The 21,417-nt window shown below is 43.1% G+C and overlaps 1 protein-coding gene across 5 annotated transcripts in view; it reads right to left on the bottom strand.

Annotated features, from left to right (window-relative positions):
- AMBRA1 (autophagy and beclin 1 regulator 1) overlaps positions 1–21,417 on the bottom strand; it is a 206,001-nt gene that overhangs the window by 21,903 nt on the left and 162,681 nt on the right. For all 5 annotated transcript variants that reach the window (XM_029582359.1, XM_029582360.1, XM_029582361.1 and 2 more), the window contains 2 exons: positions 13,502–13,690; positions 12,918–13,072 (listed from right to left, as the gene is read on the bottom strand). In XM_029582359.1, the coding sequence (XP_029438219.1) occupies positions 12,918–13,072; positions 13,502–13,690 (344 nt within the window). The remainder of the gene's footprint in view (positions 1–12,917; positions 13,073–13,501; positions 13,691–21,417) is intronic.

The raw sequence follows: 21,417 nt of genomic DNA, 5'->3' as shown, positions 1-21,417 counted from the left end.
TTGCTTCCTTTACCAATCTTCTTCTTGATCTTCCTTTTTTGAACACGACTAACAAGAGGAGAGAATGTGATGCTTGTGAAGCAGATGAAATTAGACAGAGAAGGGTGTGTGACAATGATACTGCGGGAACGGGTGCATGTGCAGAAGGAACTCGGGAAGTTTCTGGCCTAGGAGAAAATAAAGAATCAAATTTGTGCCGGATGACGTCACCCATCTTGTGTGGCAGCAGTATGATGCTTGTGTATGGAAAATCAAGGATATTCAAATTAGAATGACAGTTTATAAGGAAAATAGGAAATTAAAGCATATCCAGGAAGACTAGAAAGACTTGGGATGTTCACTATATGAAAAATATTATGTGTGAATATGGTAACTGCATACATTTATTTAGGAAGGCCATACATTATGTGAAGGACTGTTCAATAAAAAGGGAACTGGTAGAACCAGAGGTAAAAATAAAAAATTAATCCAGATTCACTTTACTTTAAAAGCAACTGTTGTTCATCTGATAAGATTCTGAAATAGTTTGTAATTGAACAGAACTGAGCCATTTTCTATGGAGATATTTAAATAGGTGATACATTGTACGCTAACTATATCAGTGGGTTCAGGCATGTAAAAAGTGAAAAACAACACTAGGTGTGTCTTGGGCTCTCCTGAGAAAGCTGAACGAACATTCATTCAAGCTAAAATCTATGTGGCAGAAAGCTGCTGAACTAAGAATAATCACAGCACATTTCCAAAAGCAGTGCAAGCCCACTGAGTCCCTGGGAAATATCTCTGTCGACTCCTGGTGAAACTGGATCTCCATCATTTCATATACGCCGATGATGTACAGATCCTCATCCCCATCAATGATTCTCTCGCTAATGCCCTGAAAACTTGGGATTCGGCCCTGGCTGAAATAAAAAATCTACTCACAGAAAACTTTCTTGCAATAAACACTACCAAGACAGAACTCCTCATCATCACTCCACACAAGAACATCTCTGCTAACACCACCCCTCTCTCAACATCAGACCATCCCCATTTGCAGCAAGTCCGCAGCCTCGGCGTTATGATTGACAATCACTTTTCCTTAAAGAATTTCATCTTGGCCACAATCAAATATGGTTTCTTCAAGCTACATACGCTAAAAAGAATTACACCTCTTTTACATTCACATGACTTCCGGACAGTGTTACAATCCACAATTCTGCCGAAACTAGACTACTGTAACGCCTTACTACTAGGTCTCCCGAAAAACACAATTCAACCATTGCAGATGCTACAAAACGCTGCAGCACGCTTACTTACCAATACTCGCCGACATGAACATATCACTCCAGCTCTCATGTTCCTGCACTGGCTTCCGGTAGCTTACAGAATTACATTTAAAGTACTCTCCCTCATTCATAAGTCGATCCATAACCAAGAGATGCAATGGTTTTCCGATCATTTTATATTCCGTACATCTAATAGACCAATAAGAAATATCCACCAAGCTAAACTTGCCTCTCCTCCTCTTAAACACATCAAACACGTTACCACAAGAGACCGTTCCTTCTCCATAGCTGGAATCAACATCTGGAACAAAATGCTCATGGACTTGCGTCTCAAAACCTGCCATAAGACTTTCAAACAAAACCTCAAAACATGGTTGTTCGAACAAGCTTTCACGCAATGATCACCGATTAATCTGAAATGCCGTTTTTCTTGTTTACTTTTCACTAGCTCCCTGTTCCTTTTCCTCTCCCTATTTTTGTTGTAATCTGCTAACTTCTCCGTTCTCCCTTTACACCCGCTCACCCTATGTTCAATATTTGTGACTTGGCATTAACTAATGGCATTAACTAATGAAATAGGACTTTAACAGGTTAATTGCCTGTTTTCTCTCCTGCTTCGTTATTGATTTATATTATGCATTTGTTCGTAATAGTTAATTATGTTATATTATGTACCCCTTAAATCCATTATTTATGTAAAGCCTGTTGCTGTTTTATTGTTTACTGTCTGTTAAGCCTGTTGTCTGTAAAGCCTGTTGCTAATTTGTTTATTGTAAACCGAGGTGATGTATCATTTTACGTGCCGCGGTATATAAAAATCACTAAATAAATAAATAAATAAACAAAATAAATATATACAGAATGGGGAAAGGGTCAATAAGACTGTTTTAAAAATATTTTACCCCACCTTTTGATTACATCAGATGAACTAGGTTGTGACAGAGAGCTGCTACCTAAAGCCTGTTTTCCATCTACATAAATCCCTGCAGCTGTCAATTCAGCGAAGCAGGAGGGATGAATCTTCCTCATGACAGCTTCCATCAGAGAGCATGGTTGTGACAAAGTAAGAGAAATAAGTGTGTTTACATTTTATTTTTCCATAATTGCAGTAAATGGAAGGAGGAGGAGGATAGGAGAGAGAGGGAGTAAGTGAAAAGAGACATCTGCTGATGGCACAAGTTAATGTTCTGAAATACAGCCAGCACTGTCTCGTTTCTTTCTAGGACACTTACAGGACCTTAGCTGGAAAGGGCAGGGCTGATCCCAAGCCTCACAAGGACAGCACAATCTACACAAATAACAACATTTACTAATATTAAATGTGGTGGAAAAATACTAATTCCTAAAACAGGCACCTGGAGCTCGTCACTGGCCCAGGCCCAAGAGAAGGGACCATGATGAAGCTGTAGAGAGGAAGAGAGACCAAAGGGAGGGAAAGAAAGTAGGCAGCAGAGCTGGAGCAGATGAATGCAATAGCAAGACTGGATAGAGGGAAACGAGCTAAAAGCTGGAAGTAGGGAAGAGGAGGCACGGAAACAGGAGGGATTAAAGCTGGACGTGATGGGGAGAAGAAGAGAATGAAGAAGAGCAAAAGAAACAAATCAAACCAAGCAAAAATATGGTTAGAGAAAGAAAATAAGAAAAGAACATTTCAGTGTGCTGCAGCAGTCAAAAAAACAAAATAAACCCCCAAATAGAATGTTCAGAATTATTAGGAAGGTGAATAAAACGGAAAGTGTCATAATGCCTCTGTATCACTCCATCATGAGACCACACCTTGAGTACTGTGTGCAATTCCGGTTGTTGCATCTCAAAAAAGATATAGTTGCAGTGGAAAAGGTTCAAAGAAGGGCAACCAAAATGATGAAGGGGATGGAACAGCTCCCCTATGAGGAAAGGCTGAAGAGGTTAGGACTTTTCAGCTTGGAGAAAAGATGGCTAAGGGGGATATGATGGAGGTCTATAAAGTCATGAAAGGACTTGAACGGATAAATATGAATTGGTTATTTATGCCTTCGGATAAAGCAGAGCTGCTTACCTTTAACAGGTGTTCTCCTAGGACAGCAGAATGTTAGTCCTCAAACATGGGTGACATCATCAGATGGAGCCCAGCATGCCACTATCCACGCGGGGGTCCCTCTTCATTCTCGTAACATAGAATTACGAAAAAATAAAACAAACAGAGAAGAAACCCAACTCCACAGAGTGGCGGGTGGGTTTCGTGAGGTCTAACATCCTGCTGTCCTAGGAGAACACCTGTTACAGGTAAGCAATTCTGCTTTTTCCGAGGTCAAACAGGATGGTAGTCCTCACACGAGTGAATACCTAGATACAGGCTGTTCCTGAATACAAGCCAGACCAACACGCACCCAACTAGGTGCCAACGGACACAACCGAGGTGCTGTTGGGAGCAGAGGGAGACAGCCTGAACCTGAAAAAAGAGCTCTAGGCAGGAAGAGTTGCGCTCTACAGCTGGAAGAGATTCCGAAGGAGAGAATAGCCAAAGCTCCTATCATGTTGGCCATCCCTGTCCGAACAGTAGTGAGCAGCGAAAGTGTGGAGGGAATTCCATGTCGCTGCCTTGCAGATCTCAGACACAGGGACCACTCTCAGGTGGGCCACCAAAGCCCCCATGGCTCTCTCAGAATGAGCCTTGACATGGCCCCCAAACTGCAGACCTGTTTGCACATAGCAGAAGGAGATGCAATCCCACCAGCCAGTTAGACAGGGTTTGCTTGGCAACCGCAACTCCCAATCTGTTTTTATCAAACGAGATGAAGAGTTGCGTAGACTGCCTGTGGCCTACTGTCTGTTCCAGGTAGAAGGCCAAGGCTCTCTTGCAATCCAAGCTGTGCAGGGCCCGTTCACCCTGGTGCGAATGAGGCCTGGGGAAAAAAAGGTGAGCAGGACGATCGACTGATCAGATGGAAATCCGTCACCATCTTAGGCAGGAATTTAGGGTGTGTAGAGAACCAACTCTATCATGAAAGATCTTTGTGTATGGTGGATACATCACTAACACCTGAAGTTCACTAACCCTGCACACCGAAGTGACCGCAACCAGGATCATGACCTTCCAGGTCAGATACTTTAGGTCACATGTGTGCAGTGACTCAAAAGGACTACCATGAAAGATCTTTGGGTATGGTGGATACATCACCAACACCTGAAGTTCACTAACCCTGGACAACAAAGTGACCGCAACCAGGATCATGACCTTCCAAGTCAGATACTTTAGGTCACATGTGTGCAGTGGCTCGAAAGGATCCTTCATGAGTTGAGCCAACACCACATTAAGGTCCCAGGACATAACAGGGGAATGCAGAGGAGGCTTTAATTGAAGCAGACCCCACATAAAGTGTCCCACTATGAGTTGCATAGAGATGGGCGAACCATCCACCCCGTGACGGTAGGCACCAATAGCACTCAAGTGTACCCTATCAGAGTTAGTTTTTAAGCCAGCAACTGACAGGTGCAGCAGATAATCAAGCAGCTTTGGTGTAGAGCAGGAGAATGGATTCAACCCATGACTCTCACACCACATGGCAAATCTCCTCCACTTCAGGCCATAAGATTTTCTGGTAGAAGGGTTTCTGGAGGCTACTAGGACCTGAGAAACATCCGACAGGTCAAGGGGCTACAAAATCAGCCTCTCAACATCCAGGCCGTTAGGGACAATGCCCTGAGGTTGGGATGGTGCAGCTTCCCCTGATCCTGTGTGACAAGGTCCGGGGAGGTCCCCAGACTGATCAGGTCCTTGATAGAAAGATCCTGCAGGAACAGGAACCAAATCTGCCTCGGCCAATGAGGGACTATGAGGATCATGGTTCCCTTGCCCTGACTGAGCTTCAGGAGAGTCTTCATCACCAGAGGAAACAGAGGTAAACCGAGGGCCCGGCACAGCCCACGGCACCGCCTTTGCCCAATGGCGGGCAAAGGCGGTGCCGTGGGCTGTGCCGGGCCCTCTTCCTTGGAGGAACCCCTCAATGGGAATCATCTTGGATGGAGGAGGCAATGGTAGCTTTGGGGGTATCGATGGACCCCCGAGCACCAGCAGCGGCTGCATGGGGAGGACGCCAAGAAGGACATTGAGGCACTCCAGCAACAGTGCCAGCATCAAGGGTGCAGGCACTGGTGTGGCCGGTGGCTTGATGCCCTGATGGGCTCAGAACACTGCCAACTGCACCCTATGATCCAACTCCTCTTGGAAGTCCTCCGAGGACAGAACGGACGGACGGAGGGAGAGGCGTCACCAGATCTCCCTCAGAACCCCGAAGGAGATCGGTGCCTGGCTCAGACATCAGTGGGGAATGCCTGGGACTCCCGGGTTCGATGGAGGTTACCTCCTCTCCACGGGTTCGCTTCAGGGGCATCATATCTGGGGCCTTCCCGAGCCCAGTGCCATGTGAGGATGGTGACAGGTGACGATGTTTCTGTGGCTTCCCCTGGTGCTCGGCTGGTCTTTCCCTGGTGCCGAGGAGGAAGTAGACAATTCCGATGTCCTGGAGCATGAAGACACCGATGACAGCCGATCTCCAGCTCCTTGCTCCAGAGGGGGAGTGGACAGCGAGGGATCGATTCCCCGTGGCCTCTCAGAGTCAATGCCCCTGACGCCAGAGTCAAAGGTTCAGATTTTTTATCCAACTGGGCGCGATGGCCTTTGGGGGTCATCTGTTGCTAAAACGACACTCCTGGACATCATGCGATGCCCCCAGGCAGAGGATACAAACCTCATGTGGGTCACGATGAACATGGTCCATGGGCACTGGTGAAAACCTGACTCTATAGCAAAATTAACTGACGAGCAGTCGATGCCCAGCGGCACAGAAAGCGAGACATACTGGGACTCAACCGCAAAGAAGGGAAAGAAAGCTTACTGCGCTACCTACTAACTACCCGGCAGGGAGAAGGGGAACCCCAGCGCAGGCAAAGTTGGAACTGACTGAGAAAAACACTGCAAAGAAAGCAGAGCTCCACAACCACAAGACGATGGCTTAGTGGAAAAGAAGAGACTGAAGGGGGACCCCATGTGGACCTGTGGATAATGGCTTGCTGGGCCAATCAAAGTTTCTAGAAGCTTTGACATAAGTTTTCCGTGCCAGGCTCCATCTGATGATGTCACCCATGTATGAGGACCACCATCCTGCTTGTCCGAGGAGGAGTATGTGGCACTCCATGAAGTTAGCAAGTAGCACATTTACAACAAATTGGAGAAAATTATTTTTCCCTCAATGCACAAATAAGCTCTGGAATTCATTGCCAGAGGATGTGGTTAAGGCGTTTGGAATACCTGGATTTAAAAAGTTTAGACAAGTTCCTGGAGAAGAAGTCCATAAACTGCTATTAACCAAGCTGACTTAGGGAACAGCCACTGCTTATGACTGGCATTAGCAGTATGAGATGTATTTATTGTATGGGTATTTGTCAGGTGATTGTAACCTGGATTGGCCACTATTGGAAACAGGATGCCTGGCTTGATGGACCTTCAAATCTGACCCAGTATAGCAACTTCTTATGTCCTCAACTCTAAAAAAAATAAAAAAATAAAAATTTAGGCTGGCACCCAACACTCCTAAATTATGTTCACCCCTGAAACTGTCCTTCCTTGGACAGTTAATTTACTCCTGCTTAATACTTGATTATTAATATGTTATGGTTATTATAGTTAATGATGTTAACATATTACCCTGAACCCAATGTTTCTGTAAAGCCTGTTGCGGTTAAATGTTTCTTACTGTTTTTACTGTTTATACTGTTATATGTAAAGCCTGTTGCTAATTTATTGTTTCACTGTAAACCGAGGTGATGTATATCTATACGTACCGCGGTATAAAAGAATCTATAAATAAATAAAATAAATAAATAAAACATTATTTCTTACTAAGTGATTTTAAAAAATGTTTGTTAGATGTTCACCCACTAAATCGTTCGCCTTGTTACTATTCAACTCTGCTTGTTATCCATTCTACAGTTGTCCTAAGTTCATCACCCTGTTTCATGTAACTTTATGCTCCTATATCGTTGGTTACCCCATGTTTGATGTAAACCGGTACGATAAGATATTTTATCTTGAGTACCGGTATATTAAAATATATTCAATACATAAATTACTTCCCTGCACTCATTCTGTACATCTCATACTAGAAGTGCACAGTGAAGAACTGCATTCTTCCATACTCAGAGGGAAGAATACAAATCACAAGAAGCTGCAATGAAAATGAAGATTTCCAGTGGCTTTTTCTTTTTCAGAGGGAAGGAAGGTAAAGCCCTGCCTGAATCCGCGCTTGTACATTCCTTACTGGTGCTGAAGCACACCGTCACTTGACTGCCCATAAATTTCAGGCTATTACCTGCACTTTGCCAAAGCAGCAATTTGTGCTGCAAGCTAAGCTCTTGATAAGAGGGATTGGAAGAGGAACCTTGGTGGCTGTTATGTTTGTATTTGGAAATCTTGTCATCTGGAAAGGCTGAAGCTCCTCAGCAGGGAATCAGCAGGAGAATAGCAGAGAGCTTCTTTGCTCATTTAAAAAGTACAGCAGAGGCAATTATGCATTAAAACCAAGGGAACCTGCTAAGCAGACTTATTCTCATGGTTGCTTATGCAGCTTATGAGGCTCCATGGAGCAGGTGCCTTTCCTTACTGCATTTCAGCAGTGTACTGACAGATGTCTCTCCTTCATGGCTTTCCATATCCTATAACTAGTTCTGAATGGAGGAGAGCATTACAGGTCTTTTCTTCCCAAAAATAATTTTTTCATCTTGACATTTCAAAATATAAACTCGCAATTTGGGATTTGAGAGACGAGAGACAGAGTTCTAGCTGGAGCAGATTCATCAAACTGTCGGCAGAAAAAGACTTTGTGCTTATGATTTATATAGCCCTTGAATTAGGAGAATGGGAGCTTAGGATGGTAGAACAAAGTTTAGAAAGCACAGTAAGCAGATGTCCCTTGAAGATACTGAGAACTTGCAGTTGACAGATGTTGATGAGCAAGTGGTTCAACAGTGAAAGGCACCACAGGAAAAGGCACAAAACTAGGCAGAGCGTTTTACTCCTGAAGCAGTTAGGATTTTAGCGCACATAAAACTGTGCATACTGCCTAGTGCTCTCACATAGAAATCCCATCCAAATGAAGTCATTAGCTATTCAATTAAAATATGATTTTTTTGTGCATAAATCTTGTCCAAGCCCCCCCTCCCACTCCAAGTTAAAAATCTGCAATCAACCTGTGCTGAGGTTTGTGCCCACATTTTTAACTCCTGATGCATTAGCAAAACCTTTGTTTATGTATAGGAGTAAAAAAGAAATTGTATTCTGGATGTCAGGAGGGCTTATTACACTGGCTCGTAGGAGGTGTGCAAGAAGAGAACAAACAGGACATGACACAGCATAAGAAGTTGCTAAAAGATTGTAGACATATGGGGTGGCATGGAAGAGACAGTTAAACAGCATGCGTGTAAAAATATTTTGAAAACTTGGGCACCAGACAAAATTTTTAGGAGTCGGGGGAAAATCTTGTCCTTATAACATTTTTGGCTCTTTTATGTTTCATCTATTTTGGGGTATTTGTTTTGCTTCTTTGATTTATTTTACTCTGCCATGCCCTCCAGCCTCTTCCTTCCTCTTCCAAGTGGCTAGCGGCAGAAGGGAGCCAGAGGCCATAGCTGCCTCTCTTTGGTTGTTCACCTTGGCCCTATACTCCTGGATGCCATCCGCCCTGGAGAAAGCGCCTCTCAGCCATGGGACAGTGGTAGGCCCCAGGCACTGAATTTTAATTGCTCTGGTGCCAGGGATCTTTCAGCCACTGGAAGGTAAAATCTATTCAGTATATGGACATACGACAGATCGGGTGAGAGAGGCATACAAAAGCCAGGTGAGAAGCAGCCTTTTGAAAGTGATGAAGAGGTACAGGAGTAGCAACAGGCACCTGAGTAAAGAGCAGGTTGGAGATGCCCAGGAAAGAGGAGGATATGAGAAATTTAGAAGTATTTGTCTGGCTGAAGAAGCTGCATAACTACCTGACATGGTGCATCTAGTCCCACACACTGCGGAGCTGCTTACTGCCTCCCTAAACCAATCTGGTTAATTGTCTTAAACTTGTTAGCTGATTAGATGCAGATTCCATGGTAATTACAACACTCTTAGCCCTGGGAGGGCTTTGTATTGCTGTGATGTTTACTGAAAGCTCCCAACAGTGATAGGGATGATGGAGGATTGACTCTGCTGCAAATGAGACATCTGTTGATTGACAATGTTTAATCAGCTTCTCTCACTCTGGCTATCATGCAGAGAGCTGTGTCCTATTTCCAGGCTTCCTCTCTTACCTTTACATTCATGCTACACAACAGAAAAGCAAGTGAGGGAGAACGTACATTGCTTTTAATTTTTCAAAATGTTTTAACTTTATTACTGTTTAAAATATTCAGCATTTGAATGTGAACATTGTGTAAAGAAGTAATCTGTTATTTTTTGCTGGTTGTAATGTAAACCGAAGTGATAATTAATCTTGTTAATTGAACCTCGGTATATAAAAAGTTATAAATAAATAAATAAATATGACTGACTGAAAAAAAAACAGTGATGCAGTTAGGCAGGGAGTATGGAAGAAACAGACTCCGTGCAATTACTAAGTCATCTGAGATGTACCAGCAGCCTTTGAGTTCAATCACAAGGAATGGAGGGGAGTCACGAGATCAGTACTCGTAACTCGGAAAACTGCTCTTCCTTCCCAGTAGTACCCTCACTCCAAAAAGCCTTAACAGCATATCTGACTTCCACAGAAAGGTAAAGGGCTGAATGCCAGACACAGGGTGCAAAGTCCCACAGTGCTAAAGCACTACCCTTTGAAGAGGATTGCTGGAACAATCTGGATCTTTGGTGCCCAGGCAACAGTCCATGGGTAGTTTATCTCCCCCCTCAAAAAAAAGTGTAGTGTGTGTGCATGATGGGTGCACATGTACAGAGCCAATTCAGCAATCATTTTCAGGCTGATACCGTACAGTGCGCTCCGGCACTGTTAACTCGCCATTGGACGCGCGTTTTCCCTTACCCCTTATATTCAGTAAGGGGCCGAAAACGCGCATCCAACCCGCAGAACCTAATAGCGCCCTCAACATGCAAATGCATGTTGAGGGCGCTATTAGGTACTCGCGCGCGATTCAGAAAGTAAAATGTGCAGCCAAGCCGCACATTTTACTTTAAGAAATTAGCGCCTACACAAATGTAGGCGCTAATTTCTTCCAGTACCGGGAAAGTGCACAGAAAAGCAGTAAAAACTGATTTTCTGTGCACCCTCAGACTTAATATTATGGCGATATTAAGTCGGAGGTCCTGAAGAGTAAAAAAAAGTAAAAAAAAAAAAATTAAAAAAAAATTGGAAGTCGGCCGGCGGTTGTCGGGTTGAAAACCGGACGCTCAATTTTGCCGGCGTTCGGTTTCCGAGCCCGTGGCTGTCAGCGGGCTCGAGAACCGATGCCGGCAAAATTGACCGTCGGCTGTGAAACCCGCTGACAGCCGCCGCTCCTGTCAAAAAGGCGCGTCCCTAGCGCCGGGCCTCATTTGAATACTGAATTGTGCGCACCGGCGAGAGGCCTGTGCGTTTGCCCGCTCTCCCGCGGACTTTACTGAATCGGCCTGTTTGTGAGCACAATCTTATTGCTGATGAGGGCATTAAGCATTACTCACTGATGCACAGCAGTGCATTTTCTTAGCACTGGAAACTAACTCCAGGGTCAGAGATGGCGCTGTTTCTAGCACTCGAGTGCTGGCACTTAAAAACCAGTTTAAAAAAGTGAAAAAACTCCAGAATATTGCGGGGGGCGGCATCCCAGACACTAAAAATCACAGCCAGCTTGCAGCCTGGCTTTCCCTTTCACAAGCCCACAGATTTTGCTCTCATACATGGCTCCTTAATCTTCTGATCTTTAGGGCTTTATCCAGGTAAATGGTGGCAACTGCTGTCACTTAGCCAAATTCCCAGACAAGTACTGACTGATCAGCCTTGCCACTGCCAATTAACCAAATATATTGGTATTTACCCAGTTAAAACCCTAAAGGTAAGAAGATGAAGGAGCCATGCATGACAGCAAGAGTTGCAGGCTTGTGAAAGATCAGGAGCTGGGTGAAGAAGCAGAATACCACGATCCCGAAGCCTGGCATCAGCAGAACACACTTTACAGTTTATGCCAGTTCTTTTTTTTTTTAACTCCCGGTGCATTTGCATAACATTAGCTTACTAAATTGAGAGTTAAAAAAATGTATCTGAGTGTTAAAAATGTGCACTGAAAAACAGCAGAGTTATTTAACCCTCGGCCTGTTACATTGTGAGCCCTCTGGGGACAGAGAAATGTGAATATAATCTGCTTTGAAGTGCCTGAAAGGCAGAATATAATGCAAGTAAATGAATGAATAAGTGTGCAGAGAGGTGTGTGTACCTGAATGCACATAGGCTAAGTGGACACTGAGAAAGGGGCTGAGCTGCTAAGTATTTGTAAGAAATAGGCTGTATAAATAGCACAAGTGCATAATTAGTACTGTTTACTTGCTATTCACACATTACATTTCGCTCAGCAGGAGTCTGGGATCAAACAACTGCAAAACCCACGCTTTTCTTTTTAAGCACAAATTTCTTTCTAAAAGACCATCCTCCCCCCAACTGTATCACTGATTCCCTCAGACACAGAATGAAAGCAGAGATAAGGCAGTCTCCACCTCCCTGCTACATGGACATCAGAGAGGGGGAAACATAACAACGCACACTCCTATGCAAACCCCTCCCATAATGAAAAATAAAAATTATAACAATTTAACTAGAAATTCTATTACTTGGCTTCCTACAGACACAAAGGATTGCCATTAATTAAATACCTTTTGGTAGTGTTTTAACAAACATGTGTCTAGGACAGTATTTAAGTGCAGTGGCTCCTGAAGATAGAAAATAACCTAAGAACATGCCATACTGGGTCAGACCAAGTGTCCATCAAGCCCAGCATCCTGTGTCCAACAGCGAGCAATCCAAGTCACAAATACCTGGCAATTACCCAAACATTAGATAGATCACAAGCTACTATTCCTTATTGATTAATAGCAGTTTATGGACTTCTCCTCTAGGAATTTATCCAAACTTTCTGTAAACCCAGCTACACTAACCACATCCTCTGACAATGAATTCCAGAGTTTAATTGTGCGTTGAGTGAACAAGAACTTTCTCCGATTAGTTTTAAATGTGCCCCATGCTAACTTCATGGAGTGCCCCCTAGTCTTTCTATTATCTGAAAGAGTAAATAACTGATTCACATCTACCCGTTCTAGACCTCTCATGATTTTAAACACCTCTATCATATCCCCCCTCAGTCGTCTCTTCTCCAAGCTGAAAAGTCCTAACCTCTTTAGTCTTTCCTCATAGGGGAGCTGTTCCATTCCCCTTCTCATTTTGGTTGCCTGATAGGATTTCCTGAAGTTCTTTCTAGGCCTCTGACTCTAGATAACCTTCCAACCTATGGTTTTAGAAAAACATCCCAAGCTCCTCCCAGCCCTTTGATATGACATAACTTTCTGGATGACCATTCAGGGCCTCCTTCCAGAACTACCTGCTGCATATCATGACCCAGCTACGGAAGGAAAATGCCCCTCTGCCTTCTACACAGACTCACCCTCATAGAGGTTTCTCCACCATGAGGCTGCTGTAGCCGAAAAACCTGAGCTACCATGTGCTCTGTGGATGGGTGCAGCAGGATTCTGCGGGAGGCCAAACCAACCATCACATACCGGCCCATGGGGGACAGGCTTACTGAAATGGCGTTGGGACCTAGGGAGACCGAAAGAAAACACGTCAGCAATCCATTCACAATGTCACTTACTACAATAGTTTTGTGAGGTGTAAGCTTCCTCACAGCAGTGCTCTGTCAGGGCCAGTCAGGACTCCAGTGGTGCGAGCTTCCTCACAGCAGTGCTCTGTCAGGGCCAGTCAGGACTCCAGTGCTGCGAGCTTCCTCACAGCAGTGCTCTGTCAGGGCCAGTCAGGACTCCAGTGCTGCGAGCTTCCTCACAGCAGTGCTCTGTCAGGGCCAGTCAGGACTCCAGTGGTGCGAGCTTCCTCACAGCAGTGCTCTGTCAGGGCCAGTCAGGACTCCAGTGGTGCGAGCTTCCTCATAGCAGTGCCCTGCCAATGCACAAACTCCATATTCTAAAGTTCTACGACTTCTACTTCCTCACACCCTTTCTGCTGTCTCCTTACCAAAGCGTTTTGTGTAGAGGATCTCGCCCAGGTTGTGTGGTGCCAGAGAGTACACTGCCAGGATGCCTTCATCTGGGAAGCCTCGCTGGCTGCTAGGAATGAAAGCTGCCAGGAGCTGCCCATCAGCAGAGATATCACAGCTGGCATCATTGTAGATCTTGCAGTTCTGCACCAGGACATTCACAGAGGCTGTGGGGACACAACAATTTGCCACAGGGGCTTGGTTAGCTGCTAGGTCAGGAAGCACTATAGAAATGGTTAGCTAGCAGTGTAAGATGCTAAGTCCTTTAGAGGGGAGGGAGATTGAGGAGTAATGCCCTTCTTTAGGGAAGCAGCTCTCAGGTCACAAAATTTGCAGCAGACATAGGCAACCTCTAGTCCTCATAGACACGAATCCAGTTGCTTGGGTTTTCAGGATATCCCTAATAAATGTGCATGAGATAGATTGCATACAGGTGAAGCAGTGTGCATGCAAATCTTTTTAATGCATATTCATTAGGGATATCCTGATAACCTAAGTGGATTGTTGTCTTGATTTACAGGGTGGGAAGGCTTTCTGTGTCAGGCCTGCTAAAATCTCTCCTAGGATTTATACCATGTTTGCCTCGTTAACTTCTTTATTGAATGAGGAATTCAATTAGCTCAGATAGGTCTCCTAATACAAGGCTTACGTCTTGGGTGTAAAACAGTGCTGTGTGGAGGAATGTGTATTGTGGTCATCATCAAGCAGATTGCCCTTGTGTCTGGTTAAAATAATAAGATGGGAGAATTAGAGTGCATGGCAGTGAATGATGACATAGAATTAATTGGCATCTCAGAGACATGGTGGAAGGAGGACAACCAATGGGACAGTGCTATACCGGGGTACAAATTATATCACAAAAGACCAAAAGAAGCATCTTGGTGGTGATGTGGCACTTTATGTCCGGGATGGCATAGAGTCCAAGAGGATAAACATCCTGCATGAGACTAAATGCACAATCAAATCTTTATGGGTAGAAATCCCTTGTGTGTTGGGCAAGACTATAGTGATAGGGGTATACTACCAACCACCTGGTCAAGATTGTGAGACGAAATGCTAAGAGAAATTAGGGAAGCAAACCAAACTGCAATAATAATGGAAGATTTCAATTACCCCAATATTGACTGGGTAAATGTATCATTGGGACATGCTAGAGATATAAAGTTCCTGGATGGAATAAATGACAGTTTTATGGAGCATTTGGTTCAGGAACCGACGAGAGAGGGAGCAATTTTAGATCTAATTCTCAGTGGAGCGCAGGATTTGGTGAGAAAAATAATGGTCGTGGGGCTGCGTGGCAATAGTGATCATAATATGATCAAATTTGAATTAATGACTGGAAGGGGGGACAGTAAGCAAATCCACAACTGTAGCACTAAACTTTCAAAAGGGAAACTTTGAAAAAATGAGAAAAATAGTTAAAAAAAAAAATTGAAAGCTGCAGCTACAAATGTAAAAAGTGTGCAACAGGCATGGGCGTCCCTAGCGCCTCCTTTTGACCCGGAGCGGCGGCTGTCAGCGGGTTTGACAGCCGACACTCAATTTTGCCGGCGTCGGTTCTCAAGCCCGCTGACAGCCATGGGCTCAGAAACCGGATGCGGGCAAAATTGAGCGTCCGGTTTTCGGCCCTACAGCTGCCGGCCCATTTTACATTTTTTTTTTCACTCTTTGGGACCTCCGACTTAATATCGCCATGATATTAAGTCCCGGTGCCGGCAGAAACTAGCGCCTACCTTTAGGTAGGCAATAATTTCTTAAAGTAAAATGTGTGGCTTGGCTGCACATTTTACTTTCTGTATCCCGCGCGCATACCTAATAGCACCCGCAACATGCATTTGCATGTTGCGGGTGCTATTAGGTGCCGCGGGTTGGACGCGCGTTTTCCGCCCCTTACTGAATAAGGGGTAAGGGAAAACGCGCGTCCAAGGGCAGGTTAACAGTGCGCTCTGTCGGAGTGCACTGTACTGTATCGGCCTGTAAGAAAGGTCAAATGATTGCCAGCATGGTGAAAAAGTGAGGTGAAAGAGGCTATTTTAACCAAAAGATCTTCATTCAAAAACTGGAAGAAGGATCCAACAGAAGAAAATAGGATAAAGCATAAGCATTGGCAAGTTAAATGTAAGACATTGATAAGACAGGCTAAGAGAGAATTTGAAAAGAAGTTGGCTGTAGAGGCAAAAACTCACAGTAAAAACTTTAAAAAATATATCTGAAGCAGAAAGCCTGTGAAGGAGTCAGTTGGACATTAGATGATCGAGGGGTTAAAGGGGCACTTAGAGAAGATAAGGCCATCCCGGAAAGATTAAACATTTTCTTTCCTTCAGTGTTTACTGAAGAGGATGTTGGGGAGGTACCCATAATGGATTCAGATGGACTGAATCAAATCACAGTGAAACTGGAAGATGTGGTAGGCCAACCTGCAGAGTAGTAAATCACCTAGACTGGATGATATACACCCCAGAGTTTTGAAAGAACTAAAAAATGAAATTTCAGACCTATTTCAATTAATTTATAACCTATCATTAAAACTATCCATTGTACCTGAAGATTGGACGATGGCCAGTGTAACCCCGATATTTAAAAAGGGATCCAGGGGTGATCCAGGAAACTATAGACTGGTGAGCCTGACTTCAGTGTTGGGGAAAGTTGTGGAAACTGTTATAAAGAATAAAATCACAAAACCTTTAGATAGACATGGTTCAATGGGACACAGTCAGCATGGATTTACCCAAGGGAAGTCTTTGCCTCACAAATCTCCTACATTTTTTTGAAGGGGTGAATAAACATGTGGATAAAGGTGAACCGGTAGATGTGGTGTATTTGAATTTTCAGAAGGCGTTCAATAAAGTCCTGCATGAGAGTCTTCTAAGAAAACTAAAAAGTCATGGGATAGGTGGTGATGTCTTTTCGTGGATTACAAACTGGTTAAAAGACAGGAAACAGAGAGTAGGATTAAATGCTCAGTTTTCACAGTGGAAAAAGGTAAACAGTGGAGTGTCTCAGGGATCTGTACTTGAACTGGTGCTTTTTAATATATTTATAAATGATCTGGAAAGGAGTACAAGTGAGCTGATCAAAATTGCGGATGACACAAAATTATGCAGAGTAGTTAAATCACAAGCAGATTGTGATAAATTGCAGGAGGACCTTGCAAGAGTGGAAGATTGGGCTTCCAAATGGCAGATGAAATTTAACGTGGAAGAAAAATCCATAAACTGCTATTAATTAATAAGGAACAGTAGCTTGAGACGTATTTAATGTTTGGGTACTTGCCAGGTACTTGTGACTTGGGTTGGCCACTGTTGGAGCCAGGATGCTGGGCGTGATGGTCTGACCCAGTATGGCAATTTTTATGTTCTTAATACATATCAGCATACAGCATCAAGAGGCTGAGGTTTTAAACAAGAAAGCCTGCAATGAAATTACCATCACCGCCCACTGCCTGAGTATTTTAAGACCATAAGAAGATGCCATACTGGGTCGGACCAAGGGTCCATCAAGCCCAGCATCCTGTTTCCAACAGTGGCCACTTGAGAATGCCATTGCAAGAGGTCTGTTTTGTGGATATTAAAAAAAAAAAAAAGTTTCAGGCAGGGAACTGTGCCACTCATCCCAAGGTGGCTACTTCTGTCTGTTCCTCTGCCAGCATCTGCCGCCTGCAGTCTCTCCTGTTGGCATGCGTTAGCCAACTGCGCACTGTATGGCTCTGGTAGAAGGCCAAAGGCTTCCAATGTATCTTCTGAGTTTCTGGAGAAGGGCCTGTGACTTCCAGTGGGTGCTGCCCGTAACAATTGCTATAAATTCTGTGCAGTTTATGAATTCAGAAAGCTGAATATTTCCAACATAGGAGGTATCAATTATCTCAGTTCAAACAGTTTGAAAGAAATATAGGTAGAGGAAATACCAAAGGACTTTTGGTAAATTTTCCCAAGGGAGAAAGTGGACTAGTGGAGGCCCCTGGGATCTGTTCTGGGACCAGTTTTTTAAATATATTTATAAATGACCTGGAAATGGGAACGAGTGAGGTGATCAAATTTGCTGAATGCACAAAATGATTCAAAGTTGTTAAATCACAAGAGGATTGTGAGAAATTGCAAGAGGACATTGCAAAACTGGGAGACTGGGCAAGTGGCAAATTAAATTTAATGTGGAAAAGTGCAAAGTGATGCACTTAAGAAAGAGAAACCCAAATTATAGCTACATTAGGAGCCACCACTCAAAAAGGATCTAGGTGTCATTGTTGATAATACATTGAAATATTTTGCTCAGTGAGCAGCAGCAGCAACAGCCAAGAAAGCAAATAGAGTGCTGGGGATTATTAGGAAAGGAATGGAGAATAAAACAGAGAATATCCTAATGCCTCTGTATCACTCCATGGTGCATCCTCATCTTGTGTTCATATATCATACACAAACAGAATGCTGGGGATTATTAGGAAAGGAATGGAGAATAAAACAGAGAATATCCTAATGCCTCTGTATCACTCCATGGTGCATCCTCATCTTGTGTTCATATATCATACACAAACAGAATGCTGGGGATTATTAGGAAAGGAATGGAGAATAAAACAGAGAATATCATAATGCCTCTGTATCACTCCATGGTGCATCCTCATCTTGTGTTCATATATCATACACAAACAGAATGCTGGGGATTATTAGGGAAGGAATGGAGAATAAAACAGAGAATATCATAATGCCTCTGTATCACTCCATGGTGCATCCTCATCTTGTGTTCATATATCATACACAAACAGAATGCTGGGGATTATTAGGAAAGGAATGGAGAATAAAACAGAGAATATCATAATGCCTCTGTATCACTCCATGGTGCATCCTCATCTTGTGTTCATATATCATACACAAACAGAATGCTGGGGATTATTAGGAAAGGAATGGAGAATAAAACAGAGAATATCATAATGCCTCTGTATCACTCCATGGTGCATCCTCATCTTGTGTTCATATATCATACACAAACAGAGTGCTGGGGATTATTAGGAAAGGAATGGAGAATAAAACAGAGAATATCATAATGTCTCTGTATCACTCCATGGTGCATCCTCATCTTGTGTTCATATATCATACACAAACAGAATGCTGGGGATTATTAGGAAAGGAATGGAGAATAAAACAGAGAATATCATAATGCCTCTGTATCACTCCATGGTGCATCCTCATCTTGTGTTCATATATCATACACAAACAGAATGCTGGGGATTATTAGGAAAGGAATGGAGAATAAAACAGAGAATATCATAATGCCTCTGTATCACTCCATGGTGCATCCTCATCTTGTGTTCATATATCATACACAAACAGAATGCTGGGGATTATTAGGAAAGGAATGGAGAATAAAACAGAGAATATCATAATGTCTCTGTATCACTCCATGGTGCATCCTCATCTTGTGTTCATATATCATACACAAACAGAATGCTGGGGATTATTAGGAAAGGAATGGAGAATAAAACAGAGAATATCATAATGTCTCTGTATCACTCCATGGTGCAACCTCATCCTGAGTACTGTGTGCAATTCTGGTCTCCACATCTCAAAAAGATAAGGAAGAAAAGTTATAGAGAAGGGCGAACAAATGATAACGGGAATTGAATGGTTCCCCTATTAGGAAAGGCTAAAGAGGTTGGGACTTAGGAGAGATATGATGGAGATCTATAAAATAATGAGAGGAGTGGAACAAGCATGTGAATCAATTGTTTACTCTTTCAAAAATGCAGACTGGGGAACACATAATGAAGTTGTTAAGTGATACATTTAAAATGAATAAGTGTAAAAATTGTTTTACTCAACGCATAATTAAGCTCTGGAATTTGTTGCCAGAGGATGTGGTAAAAGCTATTAGTGTAGCTGCATTTAAAAAATGGTTTGGACAAGTTCCTGGAAGAAAAGTCCATGAACCATTATTAAGGTGGACTTGTGGAAATCCACTGCTTATTCTTGGGATAAGCAGCTTGGAATCTCTCTACCCCTTGGGATCCTGCCAGGTTCTTATGGCCTGGATTGGAAACAGGATGCAGGGCTTGATGGACCCTTGGTCTGACCCAGTATGGCATGTTCTTGTGTTCTTATGACTTGTGCATTGTGAATGTGACCTCTTGAATTCTGAGTAATTTTTTTTTCTTTTGGTAAAATATAGACAAAATCTATTGAATGGAATTCAGAGGGCAAAAAAATGCTAACACCAACCATGCAAACCTCAATTTCCTTTATTCTTGTGATGATGAAGCACTTGCACATATTAGAAAGGAAAAATCAACTATTTCCTTTAATGATGATACAAGAATGTCCAATACATTAAAAAATGTATGATTAGGAGGCAGCATTGTTCGCATTAAATCACGGTGTGATGTTATTTATTTTGTAATACACTGTACACAATTTAAATAAAGATGTAAGAAAATATCAGTATGTTGTGTCTAATTTAATTTGTTCCTTTCTCCAGGGGGATCCTCCCTCCACTCCTGTAGGCAGAAGCTGGGTAAAAATAAAGTTCACCTACATCCCCTGTAGAGTGAAGAAATTCCAGCTGGCATCCTATCTGGTGCTGTGAGAAGAAGAAGCATGAAATAGAGATGATCTCTCTCACTCACTGCTCTGTTGCTCTTCTCGCCACTTGATTGTGTTTCAGCAAACGGATAAGTTTAATAATAGGATCAGGGCAGACAGCGAGAGAATTTACCATCCATTTCTACAGCAAATGAGATCATTTACTTTGACTAGGTGAGTAAAAAATTAGACTGGGTGAAGAGTAAATGTGGTATACTTAAGATTTGGTTAAGTGATTAAGAACAGAGAGCAGAAGTAAACAGGGATAATTAGCAGAATGTTACAGGGGTCAGCCCTGCAGTCAGTTCTAGGCAATCTTTGCATAAGTAATATTGCAGAGGTCTTGGCAGGAAAGCTTTGTCATGTTTGAAAATTCCTAAGGGAGCAGAAAACAGAAGCTGCCAAGGAATGAAGAAGGAAGGTCCTGCTCCAGGATCCATGGTTACCCTTTCTACTCCTCCCGCCCACCCCCTCATCCTACAAAGCTATTGTGTGCAGATCTCAGGCCATTTACATTTTCTCCACTGCTTTCAGATGAATTAAACTTCCTTTCTTTCCTCAACAGGGGCCTGATGATGTGTAATTTATTTCTATTCCTTTTCCACAGCATTTATAATTTTTATTTACATTTTTTTATTTAAATAACTTTATATTCCACAGCTTCCAATGCAATTGTCCAATGCTTGGAAACTAAGATTTAATGCAAAAAATACAATCATGGAAGGAGAAGCACACAACGGTGAGTGACTTACACAGAGGTGCACCAAACAAGAAAGGGAGTAGCTTACTTGTTGTGGCGGTTACTACCCCAAACCAAATAAGTCTGATACTTCAATGCATATCCAGCATAGCTCTCTGCTTCAATGGGAGGGGGGAAGAGGAAAAGAGGATTTATATTTAGGCAACAACCAACAAGGAATTAATTACATAGTCTGGGCAAACAAATAATTATGGGAGTAGCTTGCTTGTTACAGCGGTTACTACCCTGAATCAATTAAGCCTCATACTTCACTGGGAATACATATCTAGCGCAATGCATTGCTTCAATGGCAGGGGGAATAAGGAAAATGAAAATTGGTTCTTACCTGCTAATTTTCATTCCTGTAATACCATAGATCAGTCCAGAAAAGTGGGTTGTGTATCCCTACCAGCAGATGGAGTCAGAGAGCAAAACTTTGGGCACTGCTATATATACAAGAGTGCCACCTGCAGTCCCTCAGTATTAGCCTGTACCCAAGCTCACACTAGAAACGAATGGGCAAAGAGGGTTGAAACCCAACCAAACTCATAACCAATTTGCCCCTAAAAACCAAGAAATCGTAAACACC

This window comes from Rhinatrema bivittatum, chromosome 17 (assembly GCF_901001135.1).
Source record: "Rhinatrema bivittatum chromosome 17, aRhiBiv1.1, whole genome shotgun sequence".
NCBI lineage: Eukaryota > Metazoa > Chordata > Amphibia > Gymnophiona > Rhinatrematidae > Rhinatrema > Rhinatrema bivittatum.
This window is presented reverse-complemented; position numbering and strand designations above follow the sequence as displayed.